This window comes from Acomys russatus, chromosome 10 (genome assembly GCF_903995435.1).
Source record: "Acomys russatus chromosome 10, mAcoRus1.1, whole genome shotgun sequence".
Classification (NCBI taxonomy): domain Eukaryota; kingdom Metazoa; phylum Chordata; class Mammalia; order Rodentia; family Muridae; genus Acomys; species Acomys russatus.
In genome coordinates this window covers 66,536,256-66,564,164 of record NC_067146.1, presented here as the reverse complement: position 1 = coordinate 66,564,164, position 27,909 = coordinate 66,536,256, and the positions used below count along the sequence as shown (strand labels likewise).

Here is a 27,909-nt window from a genome sequence, read left to right as displayed (position 1 = left end):
CAGAAAAGATTGACTTTGTGATCCCTCTTTATGTCTGCCATGGTATGCTATGTATATTTAGAAGCAAGGCTGATTTGCCCCACAATGTCACTGAAGGAATTGCCCTGTCCCTGCTACAGTCTGGAGTATAACCAGTTGTAATGACAGAGAAAAAATGGGACTGGGAAAGCATACTCTCATCATAGGTCTTCTTACTTGTCATGGGCCAAAGCAAGTCGCATGACTTCCTAACTCCAAGACAATGGAATTTGCAATCCCATGTAATACCAAAGATGGAACACTCTCTTGGGCACTCCAAATGTCTACTTGAGCCACATCCTTGAAGACAGACTACTCATCATGAAACATTAAGTGAAACCTTCTTCTCCACTAGAGGCTGCTCAGAATGCCACTGTCTCTGCCTTGGGATGCAGGTGGATTAACTGTGCTCAGCCCTTATAGGTGGTGTGAACTTGCCATGCTCCCCAGCTTGTGGTCAGTAGGAGGAATGCCTCTCCTTAAGGTATCTCAGCGGATCCTCTTGGAGAAAAGATGCACAGGAGCAAATAGATTGGGAGAAAGAAACCAGTGGTTAAACAGTTTATTTGCCACAGGATTGATTGACAGTTCTTGGGCTCCTAGAGGGAAGATAGCAAACATTTTCCAATTCATTTAAATGTGGAAGCCCTCTTAGATCAGCAAGGGACACTTCCAAGGATTACATAACACAGAGTTTGAGGAAATCTAGATAGTACAAAATGACAAACTTCTGATTCAGAAATAAGTTCTTTTAAGTTTACCAAAAGTTAAATCAATGAAGACAAAGTATTTTCTCACATAATTAACTGAAAGAGACTTCTCTTGGATTTCTCAGTTCGCTCTCTCTCTTTCTCTCTCTCTCTCTCTCTCTCTCTCTCTCTCTCTCTCTCTCTCTCTCTCTCTCTCTCTCTCTCTCTCTCTCTGTGTGTGTGTGTGTGTGTGTGTGTGTGTGATGTGTGTGTGTGTGTGTGTGTATGAAATGGTTCTCAAAATCTCAGCAGTGAGGTTTTTTCAAGAATATGTCCTTCTGAGGTTATTTGGTGGACTCTTTTTACTTCTAGGAGTTAGTATGTTTTCTCCTCCTAGAAATGGAAGTTCCATGATCAAATTTTCTGTTTCTAGAAAATATCAAAACTTAATGGTATTTATCTCTATGGTGTTTGAGCTGCTTATGAGATATGCATTTTATAAATGAAATCGATACATTGGTTCTAGAGAAGCCAGGAGTGGGTCTTTGTTCCTGGAGTGGCTGCCTCACTTTTATTTCTTCTGCCTAACACAAATAAGAACAGGTTCACTTCAGTAAGGCTAAGAAGGTCAAATGTAAAATAAGCAAGAACTAAGTCAGTTGGCTGCACAAGGAAGAAATGAAAAGAAGGCCTCATTCAAAGGTAATACCGAAGGTTCAAACTTGGGGATAAATGTCAGTTGTTCAGTCTGCCCACAGGCCAACCTAAGATGCTCAACTATGCTCAAGACAGTTGTTCCTGAGTTGACTGAACCAATTCAATTGGTAGGTTTTGTCTTAGTCTAAGTACAAAATTTGCTATGAGGTGGATCGAAGGTAATCATAAAAGTAATTGTGTCTCCTCATTCATGAAAGAGATGAGTGTTCATAGACGTTAAACATAGGGTAAGAAGGTAATTAGATTTATCTGGAAATATCCAAAACTCAAGGGTTGCTCTAAAGGTCTTGAAATGATTTCATTGTCCTCTGTGAAACACCCACCAGTTCTTTTGAAGCAGAAGAATGATTAGCTGATAGTTTCTTCTTTCAGATGAAAGAAGCAGGTGATCACAGATGTGCTCAGAGAAGGTGGAATAGATTGCTGTGGGGGTCCAGACAGGACCAGACAGCATCTGTGATGGTTTATTTTCATTTTTGTTGTTAATTTTTACTAGATTATTAAAGCACATCTTCAGGGTGCTATTGGAGAATAGAGAGGATTAATGATGGGAAAAAGGTCTGCTTGGAATATGGGCAGTCCCATTCCACAGAAGGAGCCAAACATGGTATTGAGGGCAACACAGGCACCCCTGTCCTGTGCACTGAGCTGAGCTCTTCTGCTTGACCATATGCCCCTTGGCCATGGTGGGCTAAAAGCATGAACAGCAAAGGTAACTCCCATACATTTTTCCTCTGAGGTATTTAATCTTAGTTTTAAAAGATGCCTGAACAATGCCTAAAATTGGGACTAGAGGAGTCGAGTCTCTGGTGTGGCTCTATTTGACAATATTGCTCAGAAGACTTTGGAGATGGTTTGTGAGATAAAGTGGGGGAAGATAAACAAATGGGAAAAACCCCAAAAGGTTGCTATTAGCAGCATTTAATGGGTGCTTCTAGGGGGAGCTCAAAAGACGAAAGTACTGATAGAAAGCAGACAGTGAAGATGAAGCTTGTGGGGGCTAAGAGGTGCTCCCCTCTGAGATCTAGGGACAGACTGGAGGCCATTCTTGTGATATTATGCCAAAACTTTGTATGTTCCAGAGACTTGAAGAGAGAATGAACTTAACAATTATGGACTAGTTAGAATAGTAGAGGAAGGTTTAGAGCAGGCAAGTATCATGCTGAAGTATGGTTATTGCTAATTGTTTCTAGCAAAATTTATAATGAAAACTAAGCAAAATGTTAGTGGGAAAATTTGGAAGTTAGTTTGCCCAGAAAACCACAGAAATCTGGAGTGGAGATCAGGACTGCTGAGACAACTGAGGCCATTAGAAGAAACCAAGTACTTTGCATCAAATAATAGGAAAAAAACATATTGAAGACATCTCAAAAATTTGGCCCACAGCTGAGGAGATGCTCAGTGGATAAAACATGTATTAGGAAAGTTTGTGAATTGAAGATTGGATCCCCAAACCCATGGGAAAAAATCTGGGTGAGATCTGGGGAGATCCTTTAGTTGTGAAAGTGCTTGTCATGTAAGCAAGAGGGACAGAGTTTAGATCATAGATCCCATGTAAATGTCAAGAAGACACAAGAGAATGGCATGTCCTAGAGCAAGCTTGGTAGTTTTGAGGCCAGTCTGGTATATATACAGTGAGTTCCAGGACAGTAAAAATATATAGTGAGATACTGTCTTGAAAAACAAAGCGAACAAAAAAAACAAAAAAACAAAAAAACAAAAAACAAACAAAAAAAAAAACCCAGTATCAAACAAGCCAAAACAGTTCCAAGTTCAGCAGAAAAATCCTACATCAGTATAATAGGGAGAGAATGTGATTGAAAAAGAAACCCTGCATCAACAATGAGCTGCCACATACGTATAAACCCATGAGCACCTGCATACACATATACACCCACACACGTGAGAAAATGCAAACAAACATTTACACACACCACATACATACACATGCAAAAATATAAAAGAATTGGTTGAGATCTCATTAATCACAGGCTCAATGGGAATGTTTGGATTCATTTTAAAGATTTGGTGGAGAGTTTGGGGGTACCCTGTTCACACAAGGCTCCCTAGGAAAGTCATCTGAGCACTCACAAGTTGTTTCCATCATGGCTCAAAAGAGTCTGGCTGCTCTTTGGGCTAGTGATAGACATTGTCTTCATCAATGTGATGCTTTTTGTTTGTTTGTTTGCTTCATTTTTTGAGACAGTATCTCACCATGTAGTTCTAACTGCCTTGGAACTCATTATGTATACCAGACGAGCCGCAAATGCAGAGATCTGCCTGTCTCTGTCTCTTAAGTGCTGTAATTAAAGCCATACATAACCACATCCAGCTTGTGATGCTGGTTTGCAAGCATGCAGGATGTAGAAGAAATGAAAGGATTATGGATACTTTCGCCCATATTTCAAAGTAAAGCCTGGGATGTCAGGCAATTTGTAGTGTAGTGTTCCCTACAGGTGGCTACTGAGAGGATAATGCACGGAGCTGTGAGAGGGAAGCCAATGATACAATAGAGAGCCTTGGAAGTTAGAGATTCCCACAACATGGAGCATCTGCCATAGAGAGCCACAGCCTGTGAGTAGAGCAAGAGAGAGGCTACATTGGCTGAAAATAACAAGGCCAAAGCAGCCAGGTTTATCAGCCCACTAGACTTCACATAATGCCAATCTGTGCCCTGGATGGTGGCATGGAGACACAGGATTTAATGCTTCTCCTGTTGGGTTTCAGTCTTCATTTGAGCCCATCCCTTTCTTCTTTGATTCCATCTCTCCTTTAGAAGGGGAGATATTTACTGTAGCCCATTGTAAGACCTAGAGGCTAGGTCCTGCTTCCCGCCTAGGTCCTTTCCCAGGGCCCAGTGAGACACGAGAGTCCAGTTCGATGCAAACAGCAAGGGATGCTTTATTGATCCGTCATGATGAGGTCTACTAAGCTCTATTGAGCTGGAGACCACAAATAAGCAAAGCTTGGGTCTTTTATACCCTTGCAGAAGCAGAATTGGCAGTTAAGTCGAGTTGTTTGACCCTGATTGGTTCTTAAGAATTCCCTTTAAAATGACTGGTTATTAGTTATTTTATCCCTGAGGGGGCAAGAGCTCAGCTTGGAACATCATGTGCTGTCAGGTGTTCAGGACAGGTATGAGGGTGTGGTTTTTTTCAGAAAGTATACAACAGCCCCAAGGCCATCTCGGAAGGTACCAAGTGTCCAGGGTTGAAAAAAAACTTTTCTACATTTTCATTCTCCCGTCTCTTATGTTAGTCTTTTAATCTTAAAAGACTGAGACCATCACAATTCATGTTCTGGGAGGGCCGCTCCATCACTGAGCTTTGAGTACTGTTGTCTAAGCATCATGATCTGGACCATATTTATATGTTCCCCAATAAAGAATAGCAAGGGAGCAGGTACTTTGTCCTCATGACTATTAGCTGGCTGGCACCCAATCTTTGTTTGGGATAAGGTAGGACACTAAGCATGACTAGGTAGGACACAAAGCATGATTGGTATGACTGGTTTAAAAAGAACTAAGAGTCTAATTTTTGTAACCATTTGTGCCTCGTGCCAGAGAGTTGCTCTTGACTTAGCATTTCAGCCTATAAAGTGGGAAAACAGGCCATGTCATTGTCTTCTGTAACTTCTTCCTTCTGACATTAGGGGCACTGTTATCAGGGCCCAGAAAGGCTGAAAAGCTAATCAAAGGCTAATGGAGCACTCATCAAAAGCATCTGTTTAGCTGATCCAGTTGAAGAAATAGGGAGTAGTCATCTCTGTGGGACTGCACAGCTGCAGGTCCAGATCTCAGCAGCTGTGAATGGAGTCTGTTAGCCAGGTAAAAATCTGCTGAGACAAATTCAGACAAGGGACAGAAGTTAACATCATGTCTATATGACATGTAGAGTAGGCATATGCCTTTGAAACCCAGTAAAAGTATGAACATTCTTTTCTCAGTACAGAATTCTTGATATACAGATTGGACAGACTCATTTTTAGCATGATGAGAAGTGTCCCAAAGTCTATATTCAGAATACAACCAAAGGGAAATTGAATCTTGAGCTTGGGACCAGTTAATAAGCAACCAGTACGCCATCAGCTTACTGATCTCATTTTATACCTATAACTTTTACTTATATACCTTAAAACTTTTCTTAACATCCTTTAACTTTTATAACTTGCCCTTACCAACATTTAAACATTTTCTTAGACCCTGAAATAATAAACACTTTCTCAGACTCTCAAACACTTGTATTTCCACTTGAAATGCTTTCTTATTGACATTCTTATCTTGCATGTAGCAACCTTGATATGCTTTCTCAAACTGTCAAATGCTTTACTTGTCCAACTTAAACATTCAGATCCTCATACCTGATATAAACCACACCTTTTTTATCCAGTTATTCACTAAGACGCAGGCAGTTGAGTTACACTAAAAACTGTTTTTTCATTTAACATGAAGCCCGTGAGCGAGGCAAGCCTGTTTGTCTTCTTAAATAAGAGAAGAGACCTAGTACCTAGCAGTTTTGACCAGTTAATGAACTGACTGTTGTACTAACAGTGGATCTAATTGTCCTCTAGCTGTCAATCTATCCTTAGCTTAGCTATCAATGCAACCAGAGACCTGAGAAGGATAAGCTGGAACCTAGACAATATTATGTACCAGTCAAAATGACAGAGGTGACTAGCTATATGCTGGCACCTAAGCAATAGTCCCAGTCATCTCCTGTAGTAACATGGCACCATGGGCAGAGACAGTCTGGCCATCAGGCATAGAGGCACAGAAGATGAGAGGCTGTTTTTTGTGGAAAGAGAACACAGAAGAGATTGACCTCACCTCGTGTTCAGCAATGTGAGACAATGACTCTCCAGGTGTCCAGTTTGTCCACAGTACATGCTGGGCCTAGCAGCAGTTGAAGTGTTGAGGCAGTTTTTCCCAGTGGTTAGAAACCACAATCCAGAGTTGGAGTCATTTGCCATGCCTAATATTCTCAGAGGCCTTGAGGATTACTGTTAGGAAGTAGGATTCTCTGTCATAATTAGTTTAAATGTATTTAATGCCATATTCAGCAGATCTCTGATAAGCTTGAGGGCCAGCATCTCTGTGCTCCATCCTTGTCTGTCTTTAGCTATCTCCTCTAAACTACATCTTACAAACATAAAACAGAATGTTATCTATAATCTGTAGATAAATGCTAAAGGACCACATCTGTCTAATTTTAGTATATCTGAATTCCTTGTTTTTAGCTATATATTGGCTTATTATTCTAGAAAATACCTGTGATTAACTGAACTAATACCTAACAAAACTATAAGCTTTAATTATCCTAAACAGTTTGTGATAGTAACTTTTTAAAAGGAATGGAACTACACATATGATTTTAAGACTTACATAGGCACAATACTTTAATAGAATTTATACATAGTATGTTATAATCAAAATATAACCTTAATTTTTATCAATACACAAAGATTTGAACAACCAAAAACCATCTACCCCACCTAGGGAATGAGGCATCATTCTCTTGGAATTGTTTCATTAACTATCAGGCAACTGATTCACTGATATAGCTGACCACAAACTTCATCAGTTATTAGTACAATGTTAAATATATTTCTGAACTAATATCAAAGCAAACTTTTAATCATAGATACAGTTCATTGATGGACTGGCAATCTTGCTGATTCTATCACCTTTTATCATTAAGACTGAATGGCAAAAGCTAGCTTAAAGGACAGAGGTTGCTCTTGGTTCTGAGCAAGGCAAGTGAATGTGGTTGTCAGCCTTCAATAGAGAGGCTTGAGTCGCCCACAGTCAAACTGGCTGCCAGTCTTGTGACTACCCTTAGCCAAGATGACAGAGAGGCTACAGCATGAATCCAAGCCATGTGACTGCCCTTAGACAAGATGGTGGTGAGGCCATGGCCCCACCCATTCCACATGAAAACATTCCTAGGAAGAGTTGCTACTAAAAGAGCACCAGGGCAGCCTGCTCAGAAGGATTGGGAAGCCTTTCTCTAATGCTCCAATTGTTCTGACTCAAGTCTTTCCTGGTACTTGGGCTCCATCCCTAGTCTCAGCATTACATGGTTAGGACCCCAGGAGACTTTCTGAAAGACATACTGCACACATGGAAAGTTTTCTTCCCAGTTCATTAGCTCCCCTTGTAATAAAGCTTACAGGTAAAAAGCTACACTTAAAGCAGAAAAAGCCTATTACACAAATGTACAAATCTGTACAAAGCTCATACAATGGTTCCTACCTTGTCTTCTGTTAGCCAGGTCTAGCCTAGAGCTCTGAATAACCAGAACTCTTTATCAGGGAGGGGGTGTCAGGGGAGCCTCCAAACCAACAGTTAAGCATGTGTATGTCCTCCTACCACAAACCTGGTCCTTGCAAAGTAGTTTTCCTGTTCAGTGGGAACTGCCTCAACTGGTCACTCCCTAAAACACTGCCTGAGCAACTACTTTGCTACCTGGGACATACCATGGGAGGGGAATGGATGCAAATGAGGCTCCCACTCCTCCATAGCCCTGGATTCTACCCATTTTATCACTGAATCAACATGGTGGCCAGCCACATGGTGTTGGAGGCTCTGCTGGGCAATTAAAAACATAGCCATATTCAGAAAATAAAGACAAATATATTCCTAAGGCAGCGACTTTTACCTTTTTCGTGAAGGTAGAACATAATAACCATAAATTTAGAAGACAAAACCCAAATTTTAACAGTGTAAATAACTCAGTTGAACAGCTCTAAAATTAATGTTTCTTAACTTAAAAGTATCTTTTAGAATTACCTATTTCCAAAGTCTGCAATACAGCAGTCTGTTAACCTGAACTGACCTTCATAACAAGCAGAGAGTTCATTAGGACCAAAAGGCTCTAAAATTATTGCCATGTACCATGTGGCTTCCTCAAGAGCGTGGAATCACATGAAAGGCCAGAGATTCACATAGTTGTTATTTAAAAACATCTGTGTTACAAACACATATACACACGTATATGTTCTAAACAAGCATTTGAACTTAAATTCCAAGCATCACATCCAATAAGCAAATTACAAATCTAAAGCTATATAGCCTGCATATGCAGCTTTAATATCTTATTGTAGAAACTTTGTTTTAAATCTTATTTTTTAAAAGTCTAGTTTTAAAACAGCACAATAATTACACAATAACCTCAATTTAAAAGTACCTCTAGAGACCTGTTGGCTTATGCCATTTGCTGCTTAGAATGGCTCCACCTCTCACTTAAAAGTTTGAGTTTAACCTTTTCTTGCCGATGTTAGAGAATTTTTTGTTAACCATCTTCAATAACCAGTAATTTATAAGCAAGGTGAGCAGAACATAATAAATTTATACATTTAAAATCAAACATATAGTGGCTACATACATTAATACGTTTTAAGATAGCCAGACAAACCACATTTGGAGGGCCAGGCTTGAGACCAAACTGCAAGCCAGAAAAAGCCTTCACCAAGGCCAAACAGCAGCCACCCCAAGTACCCTGCAGTTCCAGTGTCTTCTTGGTGCTTGTTCAGCACAAGTGGTGGGACATTTTAAAAGGCAAGGAGGAAGTAGGCAGACCTTAGCAATCCTGTTTCCACTAGGTGGGGGTCAGGGTGTCCCTCTGCTAGCTGAGGGCTCAGGTATTTTGAGCCAACAAGCATCTAATAGCCTCAGGGGTCCTCAGAGGGCTTTTCATGCTTGGGACAAGCCTCTTTACTGCTGCCATGCTTGAGACCTGGCCCGTTTCTAGAACTGAGACAGTTACAGGAAAACAGGAACACAAACCAAATGTTGTAAGCAAACAGAAAGACAAAACAAATGTACCAGTACGGTGAGAGAAAAGGACTAAAATTCAGAACTGCCACTGTCCTGAGAGTCAGCACCCTTGGTTCTGCCAGAAACCAAACTCCAAGCAGCCTTATCCCATAACAGGGCTCTGCCTAAATCAGAAAACCAGACCTGGTCTGGAATTCCTACAAAAGATTCTTAGTCATAAGAGTCACACAAAGACAAAAAGGAAACAGCACAAACCGACAAAATCAGACTGCAGGGAGTAACCCGCTTTGTCTCCTAAGCTTGAGGTTGTCTGTCTCGTCCTTCTGTCAGTCTTATTAACACTACGTATATACAACAGTCGTTGGACACACAAATATGTTCAGCTCGCTGATTTATTATCAATAAGGGGGTAGATTCCTTCTGTCCCACGTTTCTGACACAAACAAGTAGACAAACACAAAAACGCATAGACAGGCACAAAAACAGAGGCACCCGAAACCGAAACCAAATCCTCTTTACAGCGGCCAAATTGGGAGACTGGATTGCTCCAGTGGGTATACCGTTCACTACCCGAACCCTCGAGAAAAAGATGTCTCCCCATCTCCCCAGTAGGGGGTACACCATCCCCTGCATGGACCGGTTTAACCAAAATGAAATCAAGAGACAGATGATCGACATGAGACACAAGGAGACATACAAGTGGTGGCCGGCCATCTTACCTTTCCCCAGCTAGAGCCTCGGTTCTCAGGTAGGCTCTTATCTCCCTGGGACCTCCAAAATGTAAGACCTGGAGGCTAGGTCCTACTTCCTGCCTAGATCCTATTTCCCAGAGCCCAATGAGACATGAGAGCCTGGTACGTTGCAAACAGCAAGGGATGCTTTATTGATTTGTCATGACGGAGCTCCAAGCTCTATTGAGCTGGAAACCCCAAATAAGCAAAGCTTGCGTTTTTATACCCTTACAGAAGCAAAATTGGTGCTTAAGTAGAGTTATTGAACCCTGATTGGTTTTAAGAATGCCCTTTAAAATGATTGTTTGCTAGTTATTTTATCCCCGAGGGGGCAAGAGCTCAGCTTGGGGCATCATGTGTTGTCAGGTGTTCGGGACAGGCTGAGCTTGGGACATCATGTGCTGTCAGATGTTCAGGACAGGTATGAGGGTGTGCCTTTTCTTGGAAAGTATAGAACAGCCCTGAGGCCATCTCGGAAGGTACCCAGTGGTCAGGGTTGAAAAACAACTTTACTTTCACCATTATATTTCAGAAGTATAGGACCTAGATCTTATTTTACAGTCTCACTCTAGAGGAGAGTTTGAACTCACACTTTTGAGCTGTTGACACTGCTAAGAGTATAGGAACTATTGGAGATGGACCGATGCATTTTTTTTTTTTTTTTTTTTTTTTTTTTTTTTTTTTTGGTTTTTCGAGACAGGGTTTCTCTGTGTAGCCTTGGCCATCCTGGACTCACTTTGTAGACCAGGCTGGCCTCGAACTCACAGCGATCCGCCTGCCTCTGCCTCCCGAGTGCTGGGATTAAAGGCGTGCGCCACCACGCCCGGCTAGACCGATGCATTTTTACATGAATCATCCATGAGTCTTTTGAAGGCCAGGCATGGAATGCTGTGATTTAATGGGTAGTGTTTGGGTAACAAGTTAACAGGGGATGAGATTTGGGATGCTTAACTTTGACTCTTAATTTGGCTATATTGAGAAACAAGAAATCAGCAAAGCAAACCTCTGAGTGTGTATGTATGCTTCCAGAGAGGAAGTGGTGGTGAGACTATGGCAAATTGAATAGCACATCCCACGGCTTAATCTAATACAGAGAGTTTAAGTAGAATATTGAGAACAAAAGGAATTCTAGATTTTTGTGTTTATATTCATAGAGGAATGTTACTCTCAGTCTTAAGCAGAGAAACCTTGCATTCCAGAAAATAGTAGTGAATGTAGGAAAGACTCTTGGATGCACACGAAGCTGAGAATAAGTGCTCAGCCCTGAATAAAACTCTTACAGCATTCCCTTTAAGGCTCGTGGAACATTACCCAAGAGGGTTTAGAAAGATTGTAAAGGCTGGGAAATAGGGGGGGGGGTATGCAAAATGCTATTGTTTGGGCAATACAAGGTCATTGAAACCTTGAACACACAGCTGCTAAAGATGCCTGCCCTCACTGGGTCTGCATAAAAGTGGGCCCCTCAGCAGCACGGTATGAATAAAGGAGGGACTCAAAGGACCTCACTCATCATTTGAAGTATTTGCTACTGATATATTCAGGCAGAGAGGAAGTCATTGCCTTCAGTTGAATACCCACTGGTGACTCCTCCAGGTTCTATTCTAATGCTTGCACAGATATCGCTGATTAGCCTAAGGAAACCAAGGATTATAAATCTGCAAAATGGACTCATAGATAGGAGCCAAGGGATAGTTAATAGGAACAGGAAATCGATAAAAGAGGGTAAGGGGGGGAGTAACCAAAATACAGGGGAGAAAGTAACCAGAATACATTAAATATGTGTACGGAACAGTCAAAGAACTAAATTAATGAACAAAATATAGAAAAAGAAAGCCTATTAGCTCACGTATACATTTTCTGTCTCTTACTTTTATTGGCTATGATGAGGTAGGGTGTCATACCCTGCCACACCCTCCTCACTATGATCAACTGAGCCCTCTGAAAACATCACCTTTCCTCTTTTTCCTGCAAGTTTTTCTTCCAAGTACTTGATCATAGCAGTAAGAAGATATGACTAATGGAGTGTCTTTTCGCAACTATGTGGGCTCTTATCATTGTTGGGTCATATTATCTTTGTGCCATCATTAGGGGTTTTATGAAGGTATACTCCATAAATACAATTTCTTGTTTTTCCCTCACCTTGGCTTATTATAATATACTAAAAGAAAAATCTCACCATGTTCTACAAACTAACATTGTGTGCCTAAATTTTCTCTTACTTCATGAGCTTTCTCTCTAATTCTAATTAAACCAGTACTTTCATATATTGCCAGATTATTTAAATATTGCTCCTATATTATGAAGAAAGACTATTAAATTGAAAAAATGCTTGATTTAGAAAGCAATTAGGATTTCTCATTCATTACTGTTTGTTTCCTGAAAGAATAAAAACAATATAATCCCCTATAATAATGTAAATATCCAATCTATGTGTAATATTGCCTATTTACATGCTTCCTTTGATGTTCAACACAGCTATGAGAAATATATAGATAGCCACAACTGCGAAGGTTAAAAAGTAAGATGTACTGTATTTTGCATAAAGCTAAACACTGTGTGTGTATTAACTCATGCCCCGTGGACTTAGCCTTCCAGTGATGGCTAACCTGGAGTTTGGAACCAGGCCCCCTGATTCCACATGCCATTCCACACTTGGGTGATGAAGATGATGGGCATGATGACGAGACAGCTACTGTGTGAAGCTGTGGGAAGCAGACATGGACAGTTTTATATTAAAAGCCTGGGTTATTGCTTTAGGATGTGTTTTATCTTTTGCAATAATATGGATGGACACTAGGTCTTTGTTGTTAGGACATCATTCTGCCCCTAAGCTACATCCTCATCCCCAGAACTTATCTTTTGACATTTGTTTTTCTACACATAAACATAGAGATTTGCACATCTTTTGGGTCTTAAATGACTTAGCATATAATAACTATGGATATACAAACCCATAGTTATGTGTATCCTTGTGATACAGTTATTTCTTGTTAGATAGGGGTCTCATCTTCAGAGAGAGTGGCATGGCTGGGAAAAACTTGATTTTAACATATTAAAGTCTTTCTCATCTTGGGAAAGAATATTATCCATTCTTCAAGTGTGTTTTTCTTCTTATATTTTAATTTGCTTACTGTATGTGCCTGTACATGCCTGTATACCATGACACACATGGGGAGGCCAGACGACAACTTGTGAGAATCGGTTTTCTCCTTTTACTATGTGGACTCCAAGTATCAAACTAAAATCAACTGAATCGACTGCAAATAACTGCTTAGCTATCCTTTCGTCCTTCTTTGTTTAGTTCTTATTATATTATTTACTGCATCCAAGATAGTTTTATGGGGGGAAACACTACCATAAAACTTCCATGTTTCTCTATTCTTCAGGCCGGTTCCAACAGTTGGAAATCCTGGATCACGTGACCAACACCTTCTCGTCTTTGCTGAACGGTGTTCATATCCTACAGAGCCAGGATGAAGATAAAGCTGAAAGACCAGACATGCAAAGCCCCTCATCAAGTGGAGCTAAAGACCATCGGAGAAGAATGAGTCGCCTTTTAAGGAGAGCTTCAAGACAGTGCAGCAGGAGGGATGGTAACCCAGAGCCGTCAGAATCATTCAATAAAGAACATGGGATTTCAACTCTGCCAACCAAGCCATGGCATCATAGAGTAGAGCGAAAGGTGGCTTCCATTAGCTGTGATGGAAGCCAAATGCCTCCTTCAACAGAATATGATTCTGCCCAAGCCTGCAATGACTTGCCACCTTGTCTTCCTCTACAAGTTCTTCCGGAAAAGCAGTGGCCTTGCTCATGCACACTGGCCAAGCAGTCTCCTCATATCTGTGTGTATGAGGGGTCAGTTAAGAGGAGAAATTGGAAGGAGAAATGGATTCACATGGACAAACTCAAGAACTTGTCTCACATTGTGAGTAAAGGACCAGACTCCTTTGAAATGGAAGAGGTGAGTGTTGTATCTACTACTCGCCTTCCTGCTGAAAACGGCCCATGCCACCACATCTTTTTGCCTTTCTGCCTCTTCTGATCCACTTGATCTCCCAACCTTTAGCATTTTACCTTATGTCTCTGTCTTAGAGTTTTATTGCTGTGAAGAGATACTATGACCAAGGCATCTCTTATAAAGGAAAATGTTTAATTGGGGATAGCTTACAGATTCAGAGGTTTAGTCCATGACCATCCATTATCATCAGGGCAGGAAGTAGCGTGCAGTCAGACATGGTGCTGGAGAAGCCAAGAAGTCTACCTCTTCATTTGCAGACAGCAGTAGAAGACTGTCCTACTGGGTATGGCTTAAGCATATATGACCTCAAAGCTCTGCCTCCACAGGAACACACATCTTTAACAAGGCCACACCTCCTCCAATAAGTCCATACCTCCTATTCATGCCACAGCCTACGGCTAAGCATTCAAACACATGAATCTATTGGGGCTATACCTATTCAATCCACCGCAGGTTCCAAATTTGGTTTAGTCTGAGACACTTAAACTCATCGTAAATGCTTCAGACAGAACTAAATTTGTATGACACCAACTTTCCCCTGTTGTCTTAGTTACTTTTCTATTGCTGTGTCAAGATACCATGACCACAGCAATTATAGAAGAACACATTTCACATTATTTAGAGGCTTACAGTTTCAGAGGGTAAAGCCATAGTCATCATGGAGAATGGCAGCAGGCAAGCAGGGATGAGAGCTTACATCCTGACCCACAAGCACTGTGCAGAGAGAGCTAATTGGGAATGGCATAGACTCTTGAATAAAGCCTGCCTCCAGTCACACACCTCCTTTAACAAAGCCACAAAACTCCTAATCCTCTCCCAAAGAGCTCCTACAACTAGGAACCAAACATACAAACAAACATGCCTATGGGGTCATTCTCAATCAAACACCACACCTACCCAGCTTTTTATCCTCCCTCACAACTGAATGTGAGTAATTTATGCCTTTGATTTCACTCAACGTTTTATTAAGTATCTCAATGTGATTTTTATCTACTTTCTGTGCATCATTCACCTTCTTTAAGGGGTTAGTTCAATTACTCCCACTCGGTGATAGTTGCCCACACAGTTCCCCTCTGTGGTCTCAGAGTCCCAGCATGGAGATCCTGTCAAAGAGATGTGTGTATCAGTTGCCTCTGCTGTGCTGAGGTCTTGACAGCATAAAGACCAAAGAAATTGTTTGGAAATGCTTACCAAAATATGTCGTGCAATATCCTTAACAAGACTCTGAGAGTTCAATGTGGGCTTTATATATGGGGAGCTAGTTTCCTTTGTTTGTTTGCTTTAGGGTCTACTGATATTCATGTACCGCTGCCCTATCTCACCTGCTTTCTCTAACTCTTCATTCTTACTTTCTCTCACTCATACCAATTTACACTGTTATTCTGACATCTCCGTTTGTATTTAGTTGATAAAAATATATACATATATATGTATTTCCGCCTATGTCTGTATTCATAACGGAAAGCAGGGTCATGAGCTTCTTTATACCTGTTATTTCACCTAGTGCCATAGAATGAGAAAATGCAGCTTAGGGAGGCTGCATATTAAACAGTAGCCAGTGTCAAGTTAATGTCTATTTTGAGTGGAAAAATCTGAAAACTTAATTATAAGAAATAAATGTATGCATGAAATGGCATATTTTGGGGGAATTTATGCCAATATGCATAAATATCTGGCCAGTAGAGTTTTAACCATGACTGGTTAAGTTTTCCCTTGTAGCCAACCTATCACACTTCTCTCAGACCTACTGAATGATGCTTTTGGCAGTATTTGGCATGAATATCAAAGCTATAATTCCAACAAAAATTATATATAGATTTCTAATGCAAAGGGAAACATAACCTGTGTTTAATGTTACTAAGTCTAATTGAGTCAGTTTCTTTCTATCTAAGTTACCAGGAATATTAAATGCATTTAATACTTGTGAAATTTACACAGCTATGCTACATGATGGATGCTTTTTTATGTTTGTGATATAATCTGTATTCTTCCTTCCTTTATGAATGGACCACATATTGCAGACAACATGTGTGAGGCCAACAGTATCATTGTCAATTGGCATCTTTATTGGATATAGACCATTTCTTTTTTTAATTCTTACTGAGTTTTAAAACTAACAACTTTTGGATCAGTTAGAAAGTCCAAGATATACCTGGCATTTATTTTCAATTGTTGTGCTCTTTCTTTCATTATTTTTTCTAATTGAAAAAAATGTGCTTTGCATTGTACTAAGTGGATTTTTCTTTGTGATAATGATACGAGAAGAGAGCTTTGTCATTACATTTAAAAATGCGATGAAGCACATTGATTTGAGCTACCAAAAACCAACAAAAGGAATGCTGGGTTGCACATCTAATCAGCTATCAATATAGATTATAAGATACTGCTCCTTCCAAATTCTTGAGTGAGAACTTTTGGCTTCATAACTATATCCAGAAAAAGTGTACAAAACCTAAATCCTACAAAGAAACATTCCAAAATGTCAATAGTAACTATTTTCACCTTAAAAAGCATTTTCTGCATTACACACTTCTACAGCAAGCTGTGCAATTATCTAAAGGTGCTATTTACTGACTTGTTTTAGCAATAGCTTTGTCATCATGTATAGACTGCTATCTACTACTTTGCAAAATATTTCAAAGATAAACTCCACTCTTTTAGTTTAGAAATAAATTTTTGGGTTTTGTATCTAAGAACTATGTAGCAGCTGTGCTACCTGAATTACTGTGCATTGGATTATCAAGCCAAAATTACCTACCTTCCTCACATATATTTAACATTCTTCAGGGGCAAAAGGAGTTCAAATGCCTTTGCCCAGAAGTTGTCCTTCATCTGCTGAACGCTTTTAATTCTTTGTGTCTTACTTGTAGACATCCCATGGCACCTCTTACCAAGAGCCTCTTATCTACTGGAGTGCAGTAATTCATGTAGTTATCCATGGACACTCATTGCTTATTGATTAAAGTAAATGTGCCATGAGAATATTTCTAGTGACATTGTTGTATATTTTGATGCCTTAGGTCCAGAGCTTTGAAGAAGAAAGTGGCAACCCTCTTAACCTGACATCAGGAATTGCAGGTAAGAATTAAACAATGGATATTACTTCATCAATGATTTTGTTCAGAATGAGAATGAAATAGCTGATGCCTAGCTTAGTTAAAATACATGAAGATTCATTATCTCCATGAATTCCTATATATTTCTGTATCGTCTGCATTGCAATGTAAATATACATGTAAATTTTAGAATACTTTCCAGGAATATGTTCACTCTTTCTGTGTATGTTGTGTGTGGCTTGTATTTGTGTGTAGCAGTATCTGTATGAGCTATGGGAGGGAGAATGGATTTAACAGCTGAGACTGAGCGGGTTCTTTCTCCTTCCTACTGCCTGGTGCTCACTGTTGCACAAGTCGTGCCATTTTCCAGGCCTCAGTTTTTCCATAAATAATGAAGAAGTAAGTGCAAATAATTTTTAACTTTCCTACTACTATTTGCATTGTAAATTTTGTGTGACCTTGTGTCAGGCTCATGGTGGACAGAAACTGCCAGGGTGCAGCTTTCCTGGTCTCCTCTTGGGATGATGCTTGACATTCTAGAATACAGAGTAAATCCTGCTTTGTTCCTGCTTCTCATCCCCGAAGTCACAGCTCTCACAGCTGCCATGGTCCTTCAGTGAAGCTGGAAGCAGGCAGAGATTAGTCAAGCAAAATAGAGCAGATGAAGCTAGTGTGTTTCCTGGAAGAAAATATGCAAATTTTAAATTTAATTTAGTGTGGTGTCAAACACATCTTTTCCATTACAAAGTGTATGTATGGGTCTCATTTTGCTAAATGCTGTTTAGAAATTATGCATTAGTAATTATAGGGTCCTGCTGATTACATAAATTGTTATCCTGCTCTTCAAGTAATTACCACATAACCTGCATTGAGGTTTATAAGACAAAAATAAGCATCTGTTTTCCATCTAATTGAATGCTTCTCAATGAAGCTGGAGGTCCCCTTGTCAATAGAAACTGCCTTCCTTGACATTCAATTAGAAGGTCTACTGATATCACATAAGCCATCCCAATTATTCTAAAAAGATTATGTGGGAAGTCAGGCAAATTAGGAGACTAAACTGAGAAAAGTGGTAGTTTGCCTAATAAGAAAAATCTGGACAGATTGGATTTCCATCCTCTCCCATTTTTTTTCCTTTAAAAAAATAGTGCTGTTGCCAAAGTATGGTAGCACATGTCTATAATCCCAACACAGGAGGCTGAGGCAGGAGAATGGCAAGTCTGAGTGAGGCCAGTCTGGGATATGCTGTCTCAAAACAACTGAATAAAAATAGGACTGAGATCAAAGAGTCAAGGTAATTGAGTTGATGAAGGAAGAAAATTATCTAGTGTCACTCTGAAGCACAGACATGCATTCAATTTTTTAAATGTGAAATTCTAAAGGTTATTTCATCTAAAAGATGAGCACACGTGAGTTTCTGAGTTTCTTCTATGCCAGCCGACTATGGCTGGATAGTTGTAGGCACTAGATGTTGATTCTTGATCCCTTGGCTGCTTCCTGGATCTTGGGATATCCTCTTTCTGAGCACATCTTCTAAGAACCCAGTCTCATGCTGCATGGAGATGTCTCACGTGGGCATCTTGGGTAGGGATTCCCAGATGAACTCCCCTGTGAGGGAGCCATCCTTGATACCTGGCCTAGTCCACGTTTAAGCTGAATCCAGCCTGGAATCCAGTGGCAACCATACAGCCAAGTAAGTCAGCCTACAGAACCATGGGAAGCAATTGTTTAAGTCATGTGTTACACACAAAAAACTGAGAGCACGTAATAATCTCATAAATGTCATTATAGCTCAGTTGCCTCTCCTCCTACATAAAATTCTGAATGTTAGCAAAATTTATAAGTATTTCATAGTTATTCATTGAATTTGAACAAAATGACTTCTTATAGGAGATGGAGACCAAAACTATAAGTATAGAATCCTTGCTTAACTTCTCAAAAGTTAACACTGGAATGACAAAGTGATATAAGGAAGGAAATACATATGCATGGTATTTAAAATGGGGAAGGTACAATTGCTGTATTTCAGAAGGCATGGAGAGTGTGTAGGGTCTGAATGAGAGAAAGAACATGACCAAAGTTATGGGAATGATTCTAAAAGAAGAACCCATCAAGGGATTAAAGAAAATGGGCCTCTTTAAAAAAAAAAAAAAAAAAGGCACAATACACCAATGGTGTTGTTTCCTAATGAATTGAAAGTAACTGCTAGACTGACAAGGACATGCATTTCTTGACAATTTAGAAAAATAACACGGAAAAGTTGCCACATGACTTAGCACTTCAAAATCTGTTTATGTAGCAAAAAATGTCTGCCATTAGAAGATTGACTACAAAGGCATATTCAGAAATCACTGGAGGAGCTCACTACCAGTGAGATGGATGAAAAAACCCTATGCCTTGGGAGGACAATCCTTCAGAGCTAAGGTTCCACTCAGATCTAGCATGCAAAGTCTGATGCTGTTTCTGATGACAGACAGCTTTCCCATAAATAAGAGCAAATGCCAAGCACAGTGTTTTTAAAAGTTCTACCTAAAGAAATGGAAAATAGAATGGCAGCAGGAATATAGTTGAGAGTTTCCGTGCTTGAGAGAAAAGAATGGCACCTGGGGAGATTATTCAAAGAAAAAGCTTTCTCCTGCCTGAGGTGGCCTCATCTGGCTCCCTTCCAAAACTCTAGCAGAAAGTTGTGTTGCAAGCCAACAACAACAACAAAAAAAAATCAGAAGACAAAATCTGGAATAGACAGAGGATTCAAAAAAGAAAGAAGGCATGAATCCCAGAAGGAGATGGCTAGGAAATCCCTAAATTCTAGGTACGAAATCTGCCCACAGTGCTGTTCAGAACTTCATCTAAACATGCAGCAGAAAGACCAAGAAACAGCAAAGGCTGGAAGAAGTGAAAAATTCTGTTTAGGATAACAGGCAGCTGTCCCGTAAAGGTTCCTTGCATCATGAGACAGTAACTACTCTCAATGTCTAGGTACAGTAAGCTTTATTAAACATATGAAGAAACAGGAAATATAATCAGTGCTCACCAACAAAACAAACAACAACAACAAAACCAAGTAATTTTTTAAAAGATTTATTTATTATGTATATAGTATGCATCAGGTCACATTACAGATGGCTGTAAGCCACCATGTAGTAGCTGGGAATTGAACTCAGGACCTCTGAAAGAGCAGTCAGTGCTCTTAACTGCTGAACCATCTCTCCAGCTCCCCAAGTAATTGAGAAAAACCATAAGATTGGGATCACCAATATCATCATGCTAAGTATTGTAAAAGAAAATATGCTCACAATAAGTAAAATTATTGCAAATCTCAAAGGCAAAATAGAAATTATGATACAGAAAAAGTTAAATAAGTGATATATACATTTTATAATTATCACTCCAGTGGATGAGCTTAACAGCAAACTGAGCAGGTTGAACAAGCCTACAGCTCCAGCATCCAAAAATGGTCCAGGAACAGCACAGATTAGAGGCCAGTCTGCTATACATAACCAAACTTTATCCTCTTAAAGGTTTTAAACACCAAATTGGAAATGATAAAAAGAAAAAAGAAAAGATTTGGTGAACTTTAACATATATGTGTTATATACTACAGACCTACCTATCAATAGAAAATATTCAATATTATAAGAAGGGTAAACAAATTTAAAAACCATGTGAAAATGTATCTGAGATATAGGAACCTATAGAACAACATTGAAGACCAAATATATGTGTGATTGCAGAAGGAGCAGGAATTGGTCAAGGAGAACTGTGCAGGAAAATGTTTTGAAATTTTAATTTTCTCTAACTTACTCATAAATGTGCACATGCAAATATAAATACAAAAAGCTTAGCAAATGCCAACAGGATAATTGCACAGAATACTACATCCCACAGTGTTATGGTCAAAGTCAAAAAGAGCAATTGGAAGAAAGCATGTTTAGACAGACACAGAAACTGAGCAGAAGGGCAAAGATTTGAAAGACAAGGAACTTCTCATCAGGAGTGACAATACTTGGGAGCCAGAATCTGCTTGCAGCAAAGTTCCTTAGAAGATGATAAAGACATCGTCAGACCACACTAACTAAAATATCTCACCACAGGCATACTTTCTGTCAGCAGTGCTCAAAGAAGTGCTTCAAAGATGGATGGCACACCTCTGCTGGTGTAATACATGTAATTTATAGCAAAGAGGATATGAAAGCCAATAAATGGATTCATATTGATAAATGAAGTGGCACAATAGCAAATTTAAATAGACTGAAAAATTAAGGACATAAATATAGAAGTAAATAAAAATATTAAGAGAAAATGGGATCTACTTTTTAAAAAACTCACACAATGAAAGCATTTAATGACAAAGTAACTACCTTAGAGACATTACTGAAAAGTAGATGGTGTATGTAAAAATTATCTAAATTCTCAGAAAAGACAAGGAAATTGTGTAATAAAGAAAACACTAGTTAGATGCATCTAGAATATACTAAGTGGACTTAACAGATAGAATTAGACTTTTCCTATTTCTGTTTGGCCAAAGTTGTGAAAATGTATATCAGATAGAAAGTCATTACATAGCAGGTAAATAGATGGTGCATAGATAGATAGATGGATAGATAGATAGATAGATAGATAGATAGATAGATACATTATAGACAAGAAGAGGAGACAGATGCGACATACAGCTTTTCTAAAGAAATCACAGACAAGAACCAGATACCCAGCTCTGGAGCTTTTGGCTCACTATGGTTATAAATGAGGAAGAAGTTACAGAAAGTGTGAGAGAGATAGAGGGCCGTGGGTGTGGAGATGCCATTGCTGATCACTGGGAGCTTGCTGTTCTGGCGTGTATATCCTTAAGTGCTGCCTGTCTGCCTTTGAAATGACTCTCTACAGTTAGGAGGTAGCTTCCATGGAGGAGTACCAAAAGAGTGTAGAAAGGATTGTGTGTGATTCTTTATAGAAAAACAATTATTGAGCAAGAAAAGGGTTGACCATATCTCCCCAGAGTTCATCTCTGCAGTTGAGGTATGCCTTACAGTTGGTTGGCCTTAGTTTGACAGAGGCCTTTTCATTCCATGCTGTGTGGCTTAAAATTGATGGCCTCTAATATTTGGTAACAATTGGCATAGATAAAATGTAATGTCATCCACTAAGCTAGTATCCCTGCAGTGTGTGGTGTTTCCATGGACAGCTAAATACAAACTGACTAACAGACAAGCAGAGAGACAAACCCGGGATCGTAACAAGCTGAAATAATTGCTGAAATTGAACAATTTGATATGGAAAGTTGGAAGAAAAAGTGAAAGAAAGATATTAATACAAAACAAAATGAAGTATGCAAGCACACAAACAAAAACCAGATGGAATGCTCAGGTTGGTTGACTGAGAAGCAGTTTCCACAAAACGGTGAACAAATTTAATAAAACTCAACAGGAAGTGATGCAAACTCTCAATGGAGAAGTTGGACATTAAAGATAAATGAAAGGCCTGCAAGGGTAACGGTGCTGGTAGCCAAGCCTGACAACCTGAGTTTGATACCCAGCCACAGGTGATGGAAGGAGAGAACCATTTTCCTCTAAGTTGTCCTCTGGTCTCCATACATAAGCACCATAGGATACCACATACAAAGAGGCAAAGAAATACTAAAAAATGATGAAATGAAATTGGTAGTATACAAAGCAGAGGCAATTTTTTTTGTTAAGTAAAGCTCAAGCACTAAATTCTTAACAGAAAAAAATATAAAATTTTTACAAGCATGTAATAAGAAGATGTAACTGTGTAAAGGTGGAGAAGAAACAAACATTGACATAGAAAGGAAATAATACAATGTGAAAAATCTATTTAAATTATAAAAGACCACTAGTGTAATTAAAACCAGAGATTACTGCTATGGAGTTTATTCTACGAAAGTATATGCATGTTATATATTTTATCACTTTGATATCTATAAAGTATATGCCTTGCATAAATGTATATGCAATTTTATTTTACATGTTATAAATGTTAAATTATTGGTACTGTGTTAACAATATTTCCATTCCATGGGATATGTAGTAAAAATTAACAACATAATATGTAGACTAGGAAAGTCAGTATTGTAATTACTTGTACAGTAAAATCTTACACAGCAATGATATTAAACAAGCTACCTTTGAATATAGGTAAATGTCACAAATAAAATGTGTGCATGTGCATATACAATATAAATTAACCTTAGCCATATTTGTTTGTGCTAAATATGTACAAAGTAAAACCACAAACATATGCAAGGGAAACATGAACAGCCACGTAGGACCCTGCTTAACCTTTGCAGAAAGGCAAAGGTGGTGGAAGCGAGACCACAGAGTTAATCCAGGGTTCCTATACCTGCCATTTTCCTTTTCAAAGGCATGGCAGCTCAGTGGTAAAGCTGTCCCTAGTGTGCACAATGCCTAGGATTTGATCCCCAGCAATTTTAAAAGAAACACAAAGTAGCAATTACAAATGTTAAATTTTGATAGAGTTTTTGTGTGTTTATAAGAATCAACTATTGTGTTCTTTTCTGTTCTTTCAATGCATTAAAATCTGAAAATTTTTCAAATATTTCACAAAAATATTAACAAAATCAAAGATTTCAGAAGACTTCCTACAGAAAGCTATCTTAATCCTTTGCATAAAAATGCACGTATAGATTAAAATACATCTATAGCTGAGTGTGGTGCTACTGCCTTGAATCTTAGCATTCAGGACAAAGGTACAGGTGAATCTCTGTGAGCCTGAGGTCAGCATGGGTGCATGGAGTTCCAGGCCAGCCAGAGTTACATATACAGATCATATAGATAAATGGGATCTATAATCTATTTAACACATAAAAACTGAATGGGAGATAAACTACAGTTAATAGTCTGCTGCCTGTCTGATGTTGATTGGCTTCAGATATAAGTTTTTTTCTTTCTTTTGTAGTGTGTAATGGATGGGTTTAATTTTCAATACATATTTAAACCTTTTCCTTCCTCAAACAAATAAATGATTGATGGGTACATAGGTGGGTAAGTAAATGGATAAATCTACAAATATGCATAGTTAAACAGATATAAAGTAGATAGATGGATAGATAGACAGACAGGCAGGCAGATTGATAAACACAGTGCTGTTAATGGTGACCTTTGATGGCAGAACAGCATCTGGCTTTTCTTTTACTTGTCTGTATCTTCCAATTAGTCTAAAAAAATTCCAATCATTTACTCAACAAAAATCATCTATAAACGCTGTTTAAAATAAGTATATTTGTGAAAAATAATTTATTTCTTTTTAGTAGTGCTTTTGCTTCAGGGTTTGAATTTCTTTCTTTCTTTCTTTCTTTCTTTCTTTCTTTCTTTCTTTCTTTTCTTTCTTTATTTCTTTCTGTTTTGTGAGACAGGGTTTCCAGCCTTGACTGTCTTGGCACTCACTTTGTAGACCAGGCTGGCATCAAACTCACAAAGTTCTGCCTACCCTCTGCCTCTGCCTCCCAAGTGCTGGGATTAAAGGCAGGCATGCCTCACCACCTGTCTGCCTTGAACACATTTCTTTTATATCTTGCCTCTGGGCTGGCCTTCTCCTCAGTTCCCACTCAGCACTAGATTTTGTTTGCTCTTCCTTAATCTGTTCCTGCCTCTCTCCCTTCTGTCTTCGCATGCTATTTCAAAGGTGCTGAGGCACTAATTGGAATCCACCATTCTCATTTCTTACACATTCAGATCCCTGGGCTCTTCTCCTCCTTCTTTCCCTCTGAGCAAATGGCACTGCTATAGGTGTCACCTGGAGGGACTAATTTGCTTCTATTTCTCTTTCCTTTGCTAAATTGCTCCCTTCAAGGGTGAGCCCCCGTGCCTGACTCTTGCAGACTGCCTCCCACACTGGTCATGTCATCTTAGGTGGAAGAGTGAGTCCTAGTGCTGCTATGTTTGTTCACCTGTAGTACTGGTTGGTACCCAAGGCTCCATGCCTGGATCTAACACAGAGCTACATCCCTAGCCTAGACGTTCCCATTGTGACTCACTAGTGTGCTTCAACTTTGGGGCAGTGTATTATATGCATAAGGCAATGGATAGTCTCAAAGTATTAGTATTTTAGTTAGTTCTTGGATTTCAATGTGATCACCCTCAGTACCTGTGGAGATTTGTCCCAGGATTCCCTGGCAGATGTCACAGTTCATGGAAGCTCATGTTCCTTATATTCAAGTGAGAGGAAGGCCGATCTGACCTACTCTCAAAGAATTTGTGAATATCCACAGAAACCATATAAAGAAAGGTGCTAGTGACTAGAAAAGAGCTAGGTATGAATTTGAAAGTCTTAGTAAATATGCTTCTTGTGTATTGTTTTTTGCACAATCACATCTTCTGTGCCACATTACAGGCATTAAGCTGCATTCTCCGCAGTGCCTTCACTCATCACTTCCTTATGGCAGGGGGAGTAAAGTAAAGTGGAATTGGTACCAACACCATAGCCATGCACTGTAAAGGCCCAGGCTGTGTTAAATTCTGTTGCCTTGTGGACTTACCCATGGTGCACTCAGCACCCACTTGAAATCCTGGTGCAGGAAAGCTATTAAAATACAAAATAAACTAAAAAAATAAACTAAGATCCCAAGCCTCAGAACCCAGATGTTTCTTCCATAGCATCCTGTACATGAGCCACTTTGCCCATGGCAGCTTTAGACCCAGAGCAACAATGGCCTCCCTGGTCATGTGCATTTGTGAGGTACAGACATACTCTGTTGTCCCTGAGGAGAGGAGTAGGGTGCTCCTGTCTTTTGCTGTTTGGTTGATTTGAGAGACGCTGTGCTTGTAGGGAAACAGTGTTCCTGAGACAGCACATCTTCCCAAAATGAAGGGAACTGATCTCCAGGAACTGCCTATTCAGCAGACACATTAGGACCAGTAGACTAATGGAGAGCAGGTCTCTGGGGTCCAGTCCCTCCGCTCACTTGTCTGGACTCAATTCAAGTCCAATTGCTTAATTTTCTGCACACCCCGTGGAGGCCAATTCCCATGTCATCCTGTGTCATCTTTGTATTTCTCCATAATGTGGTTTCTGTCTATTTAAATGTTACGAGCCTTATGATGAGGCTCCTCCTGCATTTTGGTGGTGGTGGTTTTCTTTTCCTTCTATTTTTTCCCTTCTCTTTTTCTTTCTTCCCGTGCCCCACCCCCTCCATTCCTTGGCAGTAGGCATAGACTTAATTTTAAAGACATACTGGAGCCCAAATAGCCCTGAACAACTTTTACAGAGAGCTGAGTATTTTCTAGCCTTGTTTTAAAAAATATTACAATTTTATTAGGCAATTTTATCATTGTTATAAATAAGTAATTGTACTGGGGAGAAGGGATAATCCTTATTTAATTAAATTCATCTATACTCCCAGGTTGGCAGCAAGAAGACATATGTGAGACTAATACCCACAGCCTGCCTCTTTGCATGTGCAATTAAAAATTCACTCTACAGTAGCCCTGGCAGTTTAGTGTTGCTTTTGGCATTTACAAATTCTTTTATTTTGTGACTTTTTTTTTTTACCATACACATATGCTGGAGCAGATGTTGCTTATTTGTTGTTTATTCAAATCTGTAGGCTCTGGCAGCTAACTCCATTGTTCTGTAATGAAGCTTTATTCTCTGTCCTGTATTAGGACCCAGCGCCTGCTCCAGAGACTGTGAGAGGCTGCCTTCCTTCCCAGTAGGATGCCACAGTTATTGCCCTTGGAGTTGGCTGTTTAGAGAAGGAAGCTTGCAGGGGGCGGGGTGGAGAGAGAGCAGCAAAACAAAGGGCTGGGTGGTCACGGTCGAAGTGAGCTTACAGGAACAGACAGGAAGGACATCTAGTTGTGCTTTGCTCTGTTTCTGCCCTGTGATCTCTGCCTGGCATCCATGCTCATCTGCAGTGGGGATTTGGGGGTCTGAGACTTGGAAGCATTTCTCTCTCTCTCTCTCTCTCTCTCTCTCTCTCTCTCTCTCTCTCTCTCTCTCTCTCTCTCTCTCTCCCTCCTTCCTTTCCTCCCTCCTCCCTCTCCCCTCTTGCTCTAATTTATTTTGTTCATAAGCAGGACTTGTACTGCCTCTTCCCACCCCACCCCCATCCACATCCTCTCATTTCCAATGCATCCAGATTGGCTAACAACCATGCTGAACTATACAAGCACTGCCCAGCCCAAAGCTGTTTCTGTTGTCAATCACACCTTCAACACATCTTTCTTTACCCAGCTACTGGTTCTGGCTGCCCATGTCTTGGGGGCAGCCACACTTCATAAAGTAGAGAATGTCAGGTCCTTGTTGACCATAATAAAGACCTGCTGATCCCTAGAGCTTGGATGCCAATTTGGAGACATTCGCCTTCTGGAAAACCCCTGTCTTGGCCAGGAGGCAATCAATCAGAGATGTAACCACCTCCATCTGGCACGTTATGACATGGAACCTCACTATTAACACATTTGTGATTCATCTTGTCCCAATGAGTGGTGCCAGGGATCAAAATCCTCCCTCCCCATGGCAGCTGGGAGCATTCTAGCTTCCCAGCATGTGGAGTTAACACATCGGCTCCTGTGACATTGCAAGTAACAATTCTTTTAATTATCACACCTTCTTCCCCCTCCCCACCCACTCCACAGACATTTTGGCATGACGGGGATATTTTGCAGCCGGCAGTCAGGATTCTTAATTGACTGAATGTGTTCAGATAGCATGAGTGGTACCCATCATGGAGTGAAAGGGGCAATTGCCTGGTGCTGAGCTCGGTAGATGCAATACCCCACTCTTGTTCTGGAGGCATTTCCTGCCCTAATGATGATGAATGTGTCTAAGCCGTCTATATAATGAATGTGAACTTCCTTAGGGCCGAGTTCAAGATCCTTTCTATTCTGATCTCAGCATACCCTGTAGCACCTCTTTCCACCTGGCCTCC

At 39.8% G+C, this 27,909-nt stretch overlaps 1 protein-coding gene across 1 annotated transcript in view; it reads left to right on the top strand.

Moving 5' to 3' along the window:
• Itprid1 (ITPR interacting domain containing 1) overlaps positions 1–27,909 on the top strand; it is a 101,146-nt gene that overhangs the window by 18,939 nt on the left and 54,298 nt on the right. The window contains 2 exon segments of the mRNA XM_051151496.1: positions 13,316–13,890; positions 16,968–17,025. Coding sequence (XP_051007453.1) covers positions 13,316–13,890; positions 16,968–17,025 — 633 coding nt within the window.